This window comes from Somniosus microcephalus, chromosome 2, assembly GCF_052327205.1.
Source record: "Somniosus microcephalus isolate GS21.2 chromosome 2, FLI_Smic_1.0, whole genome shotgun sequence".
In the NCBI taxonomy this organism is placed as follows: Eukaryota; Metazoa; Chordata; class Chondrichthyes; order Squaliformes; family Somniosidae; genus Somniosus; species Somniosus microcephalus.
Window position 1 is genome coordinate 389,607,698 of NC_140988.1, and position 12,891 is coordinate 389,620,588.

The window sequence follows — 12,891 nt, forward strand, 5'->3', positions numbered from 1 at the left end:
AGGGATTGTGGATGCATTCGTAATAATTTTCCAAAACTCCCTGGACTCAGCAAAGGTCCCGGCAGACTGGAAAACTGCTAATGTAACACCCTTATTTAAAAAGGGCAGTAGACAGAAGGCTGGAAACTATAGACCGGTTAGCCTAACATCTGTGGTAGGTAAAATTTTGGAGTCCATTATTAAGGAGACAGTAACAGGACATTTGGATAATCATAATTTAATAGGACAAAGTCAGCATGGTTTTATGAAGGGGAAGTCATGTTTGACAAATTTGGTGGAGTTCTTTGAGGAAGTAACATATAGGGTGGATAAAGGGGAACCAGTGGACGTAGTGTATTTAGACTTCCAAAAGGCATTTGACAAGGTGCCACACAAAAGATTATTGCTTAAGATAAAAAATCACGGGATTGGGGGTAATATTCTGGCATGGATAGAGGATTGGCTATCTAACAGAAGGCAGAGAGTTGGGATAAATGGTTCATTCTCAGACTGGCATTCAGTAACTAGTGGTGTTCCGCAGGGGTCAGTGCTGGGTCCCCAACTCTTTACAATCTATATTAACGATTTGGAGGAGGGGACCGAGTGTAACATATCAAAGTTTGCAGATGATACTAAGATGGGAGGGAAAGTAGTGAGTGAGGAGGACATAAAAAACCTGCAAGGGGACATAGACCGGCTAAGTAAGTGGGCAGAGATTTGGCAGATGGAATACAATACTGGAAAGTGTGAGGTTATGCACTTTGGCAGGAAAAATCGTAGAGCAAGTTATTATCTTAATGGCAAGAAATTGAAAGTGCTGAAGTACAAAGGGATCTGGGGGTCCTGGTGCACGAAACTCAAAAGGTTAGTATGCAGGTGCAGCAAGTGATTAAGAAGGCCAATGGAATGTTGGCTTTCATTGCTAGGGGGATACAATATAAAAATAGGGAGGTATTGCTTCAGTTGTACAAGGTATTGGTGAGACCGCACCTGGAATACTGCATACAGTTTTGGTGTCCATACTTAAGAAAAGACATACTTGCTCTCGAGTCAGTACAAAGAAGGTCCACTCGGTTAATCCCGGGGATGAGGGGATGGACATATGAGGAGAGGTTGAGTAGATTGGGACTCTACTCATTGGAGTTCAGAAGAATGAGAGGCGATCTTATTGAAACATATAAGATTGTGAAGGGATTGGATCGGGTGGATGCGGGGAAGATGTTCCCGATGATGGGTGAAACTAGAACTAGGGGGCATAGTCTTAGAATAAGGGGCCGCTCTTTCAAAACTGAGATGAGGAGGAACTACTTCACTCAGAGGGTGGTAGGTCCATGGAATATGCTGCCCCAAAAAGCTGTAGAAGCTACATCATTACATAAATTTAAAACAGAAATAGACAGTTTCCAAGAAGTAAAGGGAATTAAAGGTTACGGGGAGCGGGCAGGAATTTGGACATGAGTCTAGGTTCGGATCGGACATGGCCCTGTGGGTAGCAGAGCGGGCCCAGGGGCCGTGTAGCCTGATCCTGCTCCTATTTCGTGTGTCTAATTCTGTTAGATTCAGGAGATGGTTCTATGATAGTAGATTGGCGGTTAGGATCAGATCAGCCATGATCTTATTGAATGGCGGAGCAGGCTCGAGGGGCCGATTGGCCTACTCCTGCTCCTATTTCTTATGTTCTTATGTTCTTTAACTGCTGCCATTTCTGGGGGAGTCTACATTCCATCAAACAGGGGAGATCTGTTTAGCTTTACCGCGTTCTCAATGGATTCATTTATCAGCACTCACAGCTCAATTCAGTCACAAGGATGGTGAGGGTGTTTTGTTTGGGACCTCAGACTCTCTCTGACCTCTGAGAGATGGCTATGATTTAACTCGATATATTCCTTAGCACCAGCCCCTCCCCTGCTGAAGGTGCTGATTCTCACTGGGGCACAGTTCCACAGACACTGACTCTCACTGGGGTACAGTTCCACAGACACTGACTCTCACTGGGGTACAGTTCCACAGACACTGACTCTCACTGGGGTACAGTTCCACAGACACTGACTCTCACTGGGGTACAGTTCCACAGACACTGACTCTCACTGGGGTACAGTTCCACAGACACTGACTCTCACTGGGGTACGGTTCCACAGACACTGACTCTCACTGGGGTACAGTTCCACAGACACTGACTCTCACTGGGGTACAGTTCCACAGTCACTGACTCTCACTGGGGTACAGTTCCACAGACACTGACTCTCACTGGGGTACAATTCCACAGACACTGACTCTCACTGGGGTACGGGTTCCACAGGCACTGACTCTCACAGGGGTACAGTTCCACAGGCACTGACTCTCACTGGGGTACAGTTCCACAGACACTGACTCTCACAGGGGTACAGTTCCACAGGCACTGACACTCACAGGGGTACAGTTCCACAGGCACTGACTCACACTGGGGTACAGTTCCACAGACACTGACTCTCACTGGGGTACAGTTCCACAGATACTGACTCTCACTAGGGTACAGTTCCACAGACACTGACTCTCACTGGGGTACAGTTCCACAGACACTGACTCTCACTGGGGTACAGTTCCACAGATACTGACTCTCACTGGAATACGGGTTCCACAGACACTGACTCTCACTGGGGTACAGTTCCACAGACACTGACTCTCACTGGGGTACAGTTCCACAGACACTGACTCTCACTGGGGTACAGTTCCACAGGCACTGACTCTCACTGGGGTACAGTTCCACAGATACTGACTCTCACTGGGGTACAGTTCCACAGACACTGACTCTCACTGGGGTACAGTTCCACAGACACTGACTCTCACTGGGGTACAGTTCCACAGACACTGACTCACTGTGGTACAGTTCCACAGACACTGACTCTCACTGGGGTACAGTTCCACAGACACTGACTCTCACTGGGGTACAGTTCCACAGACACTGACTCTCACTGGGGTACAGTTCCACACACACTGACTCTCACTGGGGTACAGTTCCACAGACACTGACTCTCACTGGGGTACAGTTCCACAGACACTGACTCTCACTGGGGTACAGTTCCACAGACACTGACTCTCACTGGGGTACAGTTCCACAGACACTGACTCTCACTGGGGTAAAGTTCCACAGACACTGACTCTCACTGGTGTACAGTTCCACAGACACTGACTCTCACTGGGGTACAGTTCCACAGACACTGACTCTCACTGGTGTACAGTTCCACAGACACTGACTCTCACTGGTGTACAGTTCCACAGACACTGACTCTCACTGGGGTACAGTTCCACAGACACTGACTCTCACTGGGGTACAGTTCCACAGACACTGACTCTCACTGGGTTACAGTTCCACAGACACTGACTCTCACTGGGTTACAGTTCCACAGACACTGACTCTCACTGGGGTACAGTTCCACAGACACTGACTCTCACTGGGGTACAGTTCCACAGACACTGACTCTCACTGGGGTACAGTTCCACAGACACTGACTCTCACTGGGGTACAGTTCCACAGACACTGACTCTCACTGGGGTACAGTTCCACACACACTGACTCTCACTGGGGTACAGTTCCACACACACTGACTCTCACTGGGGTACAGTTCCACACACACTGACTCTCACGGGTACAGACACTGATTCTCGTGTCTTTTTCAGGTTGGCAGGCTGTAACTAGTGGGGTGCTGCAAGGATCCGTGTTGGGGCTTCAGCTATTTACAATCTATATTAATGACCTAGATGAAGGGACCGAGTGTAACTTATTCAAGTTTGCTGACATTACTAAGCTAGGTGGGAAAGTAAGCTGTGAGGAGGACACAAAGAGGCTGGAAAGGGATATGGACAGGTTAAGTGAGTGGGCAATAAGGTGGCAGATGGAGTATAATGTAGGAAATGTGAGGTTATTCACTTTGGTAGGAAGAATAGAAAAACAGAATAGTTTTTTAAATGGTTAGAAACTTTCAAATGTTGGTGCTCAGAGAGATTTGGGTGTCCTCGTGCAAGAAACACAGAAAGCTAGCGTGCAGGTACAGCAAGCAATAAGGAAGGCAAATGACATGTTGGCCTTTATTGCAAGGGGGTTGGAGTATAAGAGTAAGGAAGTCTTGCTCCAATTGTACAGGGCCTTGGTGAGACCACACCTGGAGTACTGGGCACAGTTTTGGTGGGACTGGGTCAGTGTCCAGTTTCGGGGCCGGGGCAGATCCCGCAGTGTCCAGTCTCAGGGCCGGAGCGGATCCCACAGTGTCCAGTCTCTGGGCCGGAGCGGATCCCGCAGTGTCCAGTCTCTGGGCCGGAGCGGATCCCGCAGTGTCCAGTCTCGGGGCCGGGGCGGATCCCGCACTGTCCAGTCTCGGGGCCGGAGCGGATCCCGCAGTGTCCAGTCTCGGGGCCGGAGCGGATCCCGCAGTGTCCAGTCTCGGGGCCGGAGCGGATCCCGCAGTGTCCAGTCTCGGGGCCGGAGCGGATCCCGCAGTGCCCAGTCTCGGGGCCGGAGCGGATCCCGCAGTGCCCAGTCTCGGGGCCGGAGCGGATCCCACAGTGTCCAGTCTCGGGGCCGGAGCGGATCCCGCAGTGTCCAGTCTCGGGGCCGGAGCGGATCCCGCAGTGTCCAGTCTCGGGGCCAGAGCGGATCCCGCAGTGTCCAGTCTCCTGTACCTCGGGTACTATTAATGCCTGTTCAGTGAGCAGGCTGGGTGAGCCGGTCCTGAATGGGACGTTGAGCGCGGTGATACAGGATGCTGCAGATTTAATTCTCTTCCTCTGATGCAAAATTTTCCTCCTCATTTCCAGATCTGACTCGGGGAGACCGGGTTGTCCTGTACTGGCTGGGACCGGGTCAGGGCAAGCGAGAGGTAACAGCAGAAAACCAGGTCAGTTCAAAACCCTCAAATTCAAAACACTCTGAGCTCAGAGTCCGGTTAGTGCTCAGGGGGAACCTCAATCTCCGCACTCACACAACAGTCAAGCAGGGTGAGCGGTGTGAGTGTGAGCGACGTGAGGGTGAGCGGTGTGAGTGTGAGCGGTGTGAGTGTGAGCGGTGTGAGTGTGAGCGGTGTGAGTGTGAGCGGTGTGAGTGTGAGCGGTGAGTGTGAGCGGTAAGTGTGAGCGGTGTGAGGGTGAGCGGTGAGTGTGAGCGGGCGTGAGTGTGAGCGGGCGTGAGTGTGAGCGGTGTGAGCGATGTGAATGTGAGCGGGGTGAGCGGTGAGTGTGAGGGTGAGCGGTGTGAGTGTGAGTGGTGTGAGTGTGAGTGGTGTGAGTGGTGTGAGTGTGAGTGGTGTGAGTGTGAGTGGTGTGAGGGTGAGCGGTGTGAGGGTGAGTGTGAGCGGTGTGAGCGTGAGCGGCGTGAGCGTGAGCGGCGTGAGCGTGAGCGGCGTGAGGGTGAGCGGCGTGAGGGTGAGCGGCGTGAGGGTGAGCGGTGAGTGAGCGGTGAGGGTGAGCGGCGTGAGGGTGAGCGGCGTGAGGGTGAGCGGCGTGAGGGTGAGCGGCGTGAGGGTGAGCGGTGTGAGGGTGAGCGGTGTGAGGGTGAGTGTGAGCGGTGTGAGGGTGAGCGGTGAGTGGCGTGAGGGTGAGCGGCGTGAGTGTGAGCGGTGTGAGCGGCGTGAGGGTGAGCGGTGAGTGTGAGCGGTGTGAGGGTGAGCGGTGAGTGGCGTGAGGGTGAGCGGCGTGAGTGTGAGCGGTGTGAGCGGCGTGAGGGTGAGCGGTGAGTGTGAGCGGTGTGAGGGTGAGCGGTGAGTGGCGTGAGGGTGAGCGGCGTGAGTGAGCGGTGTGAGCGGCGTGAGGGTGAGCGGTGAGTGTGAGCGGTGTGAGGGTGAGCGGTGAGTGGCGTGAGGGTGAGCGGCGTGAGTGTGAGCGGTGTGAGCGGCGTGAGGGTGAGCGGTGAGTGTGAGCGGCGTGAGCGGCGTGAGGGTGAGCGGTGAGGGTGAGCGGTGTGAGTGTGAGCGGTGTGAGTGTGAGCGGTGTGAGGGTGAGCGGAGTGAGTGTGAGCGGTGTGAGCGTGAGCGGTGTGAGGGTGAGTGTGAGCGGTGTGAGCGTGAGCGGCGTGAGCGTGAGCGGCGTGAGTGTGAGCGGTGTGAGGGTGAGCGGCGTGAGGGTGAGCGGTGAGTGTGAGCGGTGTGAGCGGTGAGTGTGAGCGGTGTGAGTGTGAGTGTGAGCGGTGGGTGTGAGTGAGCGGTGTGAGTGTGAGCGGCGTGAGCGGCGTGAGGGTGAGCGGTGAGTGTGAGCGGTGAGTGTGAGCGGTGTGAGGGTGAGCGGTGTGAGGGTGAGCGGTGTGAGGGTGAGCGGTGTGAGGGAGCGGCGTGAGCGGTGTGAGCGTGAGCGGTGTGAGCGTGAGCGGTGTGAGGGTGAGCGGTGAGTGTGAGCAGTGTGAGTGTGAGTGGTGTGAGCGATGTGAGTGTGAGCGGTGGGTGTGAGTGTGAGCGGTTTGAGGGTGAGCGGTGAGTGTAAGCGGTGTGAGCGAGGTGAGTGTGAGCGGTGAGTGTGAGCGGTGAGTGTGAGCGGTGAGTGTGAGCGGTGAGCGGGATCGGTGACGGGCTCGGTGACGGGCTCGGTGTCGGGCTCGGTGACGGGATCGGTGACGGGATCGGTGACGGGCTCGGTGACGGGATCGGTGACTGGCTCGGTGACGGGATCGGTGACGGGCTCGGTCGGGATCGGTGACGGGATCGGTGACGGGCTCGGTGACGGGCTCGGTGACGGGCTCGGTGACGGGATCGGTGACGGGATCGGTGACGGGCTCGGTCGGGCTCGGTGACGGGATCGGTGACGGGATCGGTGACGGGCTCGGTCGGGATCGGTGACGGGCTCGGTCGGGATCGGTGACGGGATCGGTGACTGGCTCGGTCGGGATCGGTGACGGGCTCGGTGACTGGCTCGGTCGGGGTCGGTGACGGGCTCGGTGACGGGCTCGGTCTGGATCGGTGACGGGCTCGGTGACGGGCTCGGTGACGGGCTCGGTGACGGGATCGGTGACGGGCTCGGTGACTGGCTCGGTCGGGCTCGGTGACGGGCTCGGTGACTGGCTCGGTCGGGATCGGTGACGGGCTCGGTGACGGGCTCGGTCAGGATCGGTGACGGGCTCGGTGACTGGCTCGGTCGGGATCGGTGACGGGCTCGGTGACGGGCTTGGTCTGGATCGGTGACGGGCTCGGTCGGGATCGGTGATGGGCTCGGTGATGGGCTCACTGTTCAGGTCGACCTTGTGTTCTGTCGAGTGGTGTCGAGCTGATTTCTGTGTCTCTCACAGGTACCATGCCCTGATCGCGGGTCGCTGGGTGTGTCTGTCGAGGGCAGGGAGCTGGTCCTGGAGATTGAGCGGAATGAGTGAGTACCCCTCGTCCCTCCACCGCCTCTAACACATCCTTCTCCTGGAAGTGATTGCTACAACTAGGTGGCTCTTTTGGCTGTGTAACATTGTACAGACTGGGCTTGTATTCCCGTGAATGTAGAAGATTAAGGGGTGATCTGATCGAGGTGTTTAAGATGATTAAAGGAGTTGACGGTGTCGATAGAGAGAAACTATTTCCTCTGGTGGGGGGAGTCCAGAACAAGGGGGCAGAACCTTAAAATTAGAGCCCGGCCGTTCAGGGGTGATGTCAGGAAGCACTTCACACAAAGGGTGGGGGAAATCTGGAACTCTCTCCCCAAAAAGCTGTTGAGGCTGGGGGTCAATTGGAAATTTCCAAACTGTGATTGATAGATTTGTGTTGGGTAAGAGTATTAAGGGTTACGGAACCAAGGTGGGTAGATGGAGTTAAGATACAGATCAGCCGTGGTCTGATTGAATGGTGGAACAGGCTCGAGGGGCTGAATGGCCTCCTGTCTGTATGTTCCATTGAGTTAGCCATAGCATGTGGGCCTGGAGTCATGTGTAGGCCAGGCCGGGTTCGATTCGCTGGAGGACATCAGGTCCTGGGCTGGGTTTTTCTGGTCATCTCCTGTTGCAGCCACAAGTGAGCAGGTTGATAGTGTTCAGTTTCTCCACTCGCCCAGACGGGATCGGGACTGAGCAAATCCCTGAATCCAGTAGGATTCAGTGTTGGGAGATTTCAGGACAGTTGGTGGGAATGTCGTGGTGGGGCCTCCTTCAATGTCTCACCAGACTGGTGGATCGTGATGATCGTCCGTTCCCCTGGACCTAAGTGCAGCCTGGGTCACGGGTCGTCTGGGTAAAGCTGACCAGTCTCTCTGCAGTCTAACCCTGCAACAGGCTGGACCCCGACATGGATCTATATGTATACCCCTCTCCCCTTTGTCTCTCTCTCTCTCTCTGTCTGTCTCTCTCTGTCTCTCTCTGTGTGTCTCTCTCTCTCTCTCCCTCCCTCTCTTTGCCCTCTCTCTGTCTGTCGCTCCCTCCCCCTCCCCCTCTCTCTGCCCCCCCTCTCTCTCTCTCTCTCTCTCTCTCTCTCTCCCTCCCCCTCTCCCTCCCTCCCCCTCTCCCCCCCCCTCCCCCCCCCTCCCCCTCTCTGTCTCGCTGCGTGATTACTCGGTTCCTGCTCCCGGTGTATTGTCACTCTGGGAGTGTGCGAATGACTGACACCAGCTGTGCTATAAAATGCTGAGTTTTCGACTCCGGCAATCCGTCCTGGGGCAGGAAGCAGCTGCTGTTCGCCACAACAATCTGCTGTGTGTCATCTCCAGCTACACGCTGCCAGACCTGTCCCTGCAGGCCCAGCCCTCCAAATACAGTCCATGCGCTCCCCAACACTGCCTGTTAGAGTGGCAGCCAGGATATCGGGCACGGAGTGTTAGCAGAGAAAATACAGCAAAGACAGGCTATTCGGCCCAATGGTCCTCACCTGCTGATACCTCTTCAGTACTGAGGGAGCGCCGCACTGTCGGAGGGGCAGTACTGAGGGAGCGCCGCACTGTCGGAGGGGCAGTACTGAGGGAGCGCCGCACTGTCGGAGGGGCAGTACTGAGGGAGCGCCGCACTGTCGGAGGGGCAGTACTGAGGGAGCGCTGCACTGTCGGAGGGGCAGTACTGAGGGAGCGCCACACTGTCGGAGGGGCAGTACTGAGGGAGCGCCGCACTGTCGGAGGGGCAGTATTGAGGGAGCGCCGCACTGTCGGAGGGGCAGTACTGAGGGAGCGCCGCACTGTCGGAGGGGCAGTACTGAGGGAGCGCCGCACTGTCGGAGGGGCAGTACTGAGCGAGCGCCGCACTGTTGGAGGGGCAGTACTGAAGGAGCGCCGCACTGTCGGAGGGACAGTACTGAGGGAGCGCCGCACTGTCGGAGGGGCAGTACTGAGGGAGCGCCGCACTGTCGGAGGGGCAGTACTGAGGGAGCGCCGCACTGTCGGAGGGGCAGTACTGAGGGAGCGCCGCACTGTCGGAGGGGCAGTACTGAGGGAGCGCCGCACTGTCGGAGGGGCAGTACTGAGGGAGCGCCGCACTGTCGGAGGGGCAGTACTGAGGGAGCGCCGCACTGTCGGAGGGGCAGTACTGAGGGAGCGCCGCACTGTCGGAGGGGCAGTACTGAGGGAGCGCCGCACTGTCGGAGGGGCAGTACTGAGGGAGCGCTGCACTATTGGAGGTGCCATCTTTCAGATGAGACATTAAACCGAGGTCCCGTCTACTCTCTCAGATGGATGTAAAAGATCACATGGCACTCTTTCGAAGAAGAGTAGGGGAGTTCTCCCCGGTGTCCTGGGCCAATATTTATCCCTGAACCAACACCTTAAAACAGATTACAGCATCTGATCATTATCACATTGCTGCTTGTGGGAGCTTGCTGTGCGCAACTTGGCTGCCGTGTTTCGGACATTACAACAGTGACGCCACTTCAAAAATACTCATTGGTTGTGAAGCGCTTTGAGGCGTCCGGTGGGTCATGTAAGGAGCTCTAGAAATGCAAGTCTTTGTTCTTTTATATTCTTCCTTTCCCAATTCTAGCCCTCTCCCCTGTGCAGTATTACTGAGTGTGTTGCTCCTTGTTGTGATCTGGAGCCGTGCTGACCTTTGCTTCCACTGTCCGGAATTCTGTGCCACTGGCTATGGGAGTTTGGTGAAAGTATTGAAGACTGGACTTTACCAGATGCACAGTGTTTTATCGTCAGTTTGCACGACACGCTGCTCTACCTCACCACCACCTCTCTCGACCCCTTCACTGCCCCTGATTGGTCAGACTGCTTGTCCGACATCCAGTTCTGGATGAGCAGAAATTTCCTCCAACTAAATATTGGGAAGATGGCTGCAACTGTCTTCGGTCCCCGCCACTAACTTTGTTCCCTAGCCACCGACTCCATCCCTCTCCCTGGCATCTGTCTGAGGCTGAACCACACTGTTCACAACCTTGGTGTCATATTTGACCCTGAGATGAGCTTCATATCCGCGGCATCACTAAGACCGCCCATTTCCACCTTTGTAACATCGCCCGACTCCGCCCCTGCCTCAGCTCATCTGCTGCTGAAACCCTCATCCATGTTTTTGTTACCTCTGGACTTGGCTGATCCAACGTTCTCCTGGCCGGACTCATCTCCCCGTGTCCTAACTCGCACCAAGTCCCGTTCACCCATCGTCCCTCTGCTAACGGACCTATTTTGGCTCCCGCCCCGGCAAAGCCTCATTTATGTTGTTTACACAGACTTTCAAAAGGCGTTTCATAAAGTACCACATATTGGACTTGTTCGCAAAATTAAATCCCTTGGGATTAAAGGGGCAGTGGCAGAGTGGATACAGGATTGTCTGAGGGACAGAAAGCAGAGAGTGGTGGTGAACTGGAGTGAAGTTTACAGTGGTGTCCCCCCGGGGTCGGTATTAGGACCACTGCTCTTTCTGATATATGTTAATGACCTGGGTATACAGGGCATCATTTCAAAGATACAGAGGAGACGAAACTCGGAAATGTAGTAAACAATGAGGAGGATAATAACAGACTTCAGGAGCACAGAGGCAGGCTGGTGGAATGGGCAGACACGTAGCAGATGAAATTTAACAGAGACGTGCGAAGTGATGCATTTTGGTAGGAAGAATGATGAGAGGCAAAATAACTAAAGGGCACAATTTTAAAGTGCTTGCAGGAACAGAGAGAGCAGGAGGTGCATCTACACAAATCTTTGAAGGTGGCACAACAAGTTGAGAAGGCTGTTAAAAAGGCATCTGGAATCCAGGCTTTATATATAGAGGAATAGAGTACAAAAGCAAGGGAGTTATGCTGAACCCTTTATAATACACTGGTTAGGCCTCAGCTGGAGTATTTTTTTTATTCGTTCCTGGGATGTGGGCATCGCTGGCAAGGCCAGCATTTATTGCCCATCCCTAATTGCCCTTGAGAAGGTGGTGGTGAGCCGCCTTGAACCGCTGCAGTCCGTGTGGTGAAGGTGCTCCCACAGTGCTGTTAGGGAGGGAGTTCCAGGATTTTAATCCAGCGACGATGAAGGAACGGCGATATACTTCTAAGTCAGGATGGTGTGTGACTTGGAGGACACTTGGAGGTGGTGGTGTTCCCGTGCGCCTGCTGCCCTTGTCCTTCTAGGTGGAAGAGGTCGCGGGTTTGGGAGGTGCTGCCGAAGAAGCCTTGGTGAGTTGCTGCAGTGCATCTTGTAGATGTAATATCTCCAAGTTTGCAGACGACACAAAGCTGGGTGGGTGTGTGTGCTGTGAGGAGGATGCCAAGAAACTCCAGGATGATTTGGACAGGTTGGGTGATTGGGCAGAAGCATGGCAGATGCAATATAACATGGATAAATGTGAGGTTATCCACTTTGGTGGCAAAAACAGGAAGGCAGATTATTATTTGAACGGCAATAGATTGGGAGAAGGGGAAGTGCAACGAGACCTGGGTGTCCTTGTGCACCAGTCGCTGAAGGTAAGCATGCAGGTGCAGCAGGCGGTTAAGAAGGCAAATGGTATGTTGGCCTTCGTAGCGAGAGGGTTTGAGTACAGGAACAAGGATGTCTTGCTGCAGTTGTGCAGGGCCCTGGTGAGACCACATCTTGAGTATTGTGTGCAGTTTTGGTCGCCTTATCTGAGGAAGGATGTTCTTGCCACGGAGAGAGTGCAGCGAAGATTCACCAGGCTGATACCTGGGATGGCAGGAATGACGTATGAGGAGAGATTGGGTCGATTGAGCTTATAAAATTCTAACAGGACTGGACAGACTAGATGCAGGAAGGGTGTTCCCAATGACGGGGGAGTCCAGAACTAGGGGTCACAGTCTAAGGTTAAGGGGTAAGCCATTTAGGACTGAGATGAGGAGGAATTTCTTCACCCAGAGAGTGGTGAACCTGTGGAATTCACCTTTTCAAGGGCAATTAGGGATGGGCAATAAATGCTGGCCTTGCCAGCATAGAAACATAGAAGATAGGAGCAGGAGTAGGCCATTCGGCCCCTCAAGCCTGTTCCGCCATTTAATGAGATCATGGCTGATCATCCAAATTCAGTACCCTGTCCCTGCTTTCTCCCCATATCCCTTGATCCCTTTAGCCTTAAGAAATATATCTAACTCGCCGCAGAATACCTAGCCTCTGACCTGCTTTTTTTGCCACAGTATTTACGTGGCTGGTCCAGTTAAGTTTCTGGTCAATGGTGACCCCCAGGATGTTGATGGTGGGGGATTCGGCGATGGTAATGCCGTTGAATGTCATGGGGTGGTGGTTAAATGCTCACTTGTTGGAGATGGTCATTACCTGGCACTTCTGTGGCACGAATGTTACCTGCCACTTATCAGCCCAAGCCTGAACGTCGTCCAGGTCTTGCTGCATGCGGGCATGGACTGCTTCATTATCTGAGAAGAACACTGTGTAGTCATCAGCGAACATCCCCATTTCTGACCTTATGTTGGAGGGAAGGTCATTGATGAAGCAGCTGAAGATGGTTGGGCCTAGGACACTGCCCTGAGGAACTCCTGCAGTGATGTCCTGGGGCTGTGATGATTGACCTCCAACCACCACAACCATCTTCCTTTGTGCAAG

The 12,891-nt window shown here is 54.4% G+C and overlaps 1 protein-coding gene across 1 annotated transcript in view; it reads left to right on the plus strand.

Annotated features, from left to right (window-relative positions):
* Positions 1-12,891, plus strand: part of adam19a (ADAM metallopeptidase domain 19a) — a 279,529-nt gene that overhangs the window by 102,543 nt on the left and 164,095 nt on the right. Inside the window, exons 3-4 of the mRNA XM_085967554.1 lie at positions 4,771-4,850; positions 7,223-7,299. Coding sequence (XP_085823680.1) covers positions 4,771-4,850; positions 7,223-7,299 — 157 coding nt within the window. The remainder of the gene's footprint in view (positions 1-4,770; positions 4,851-7,222; positions 7,300-12,891) is intronic.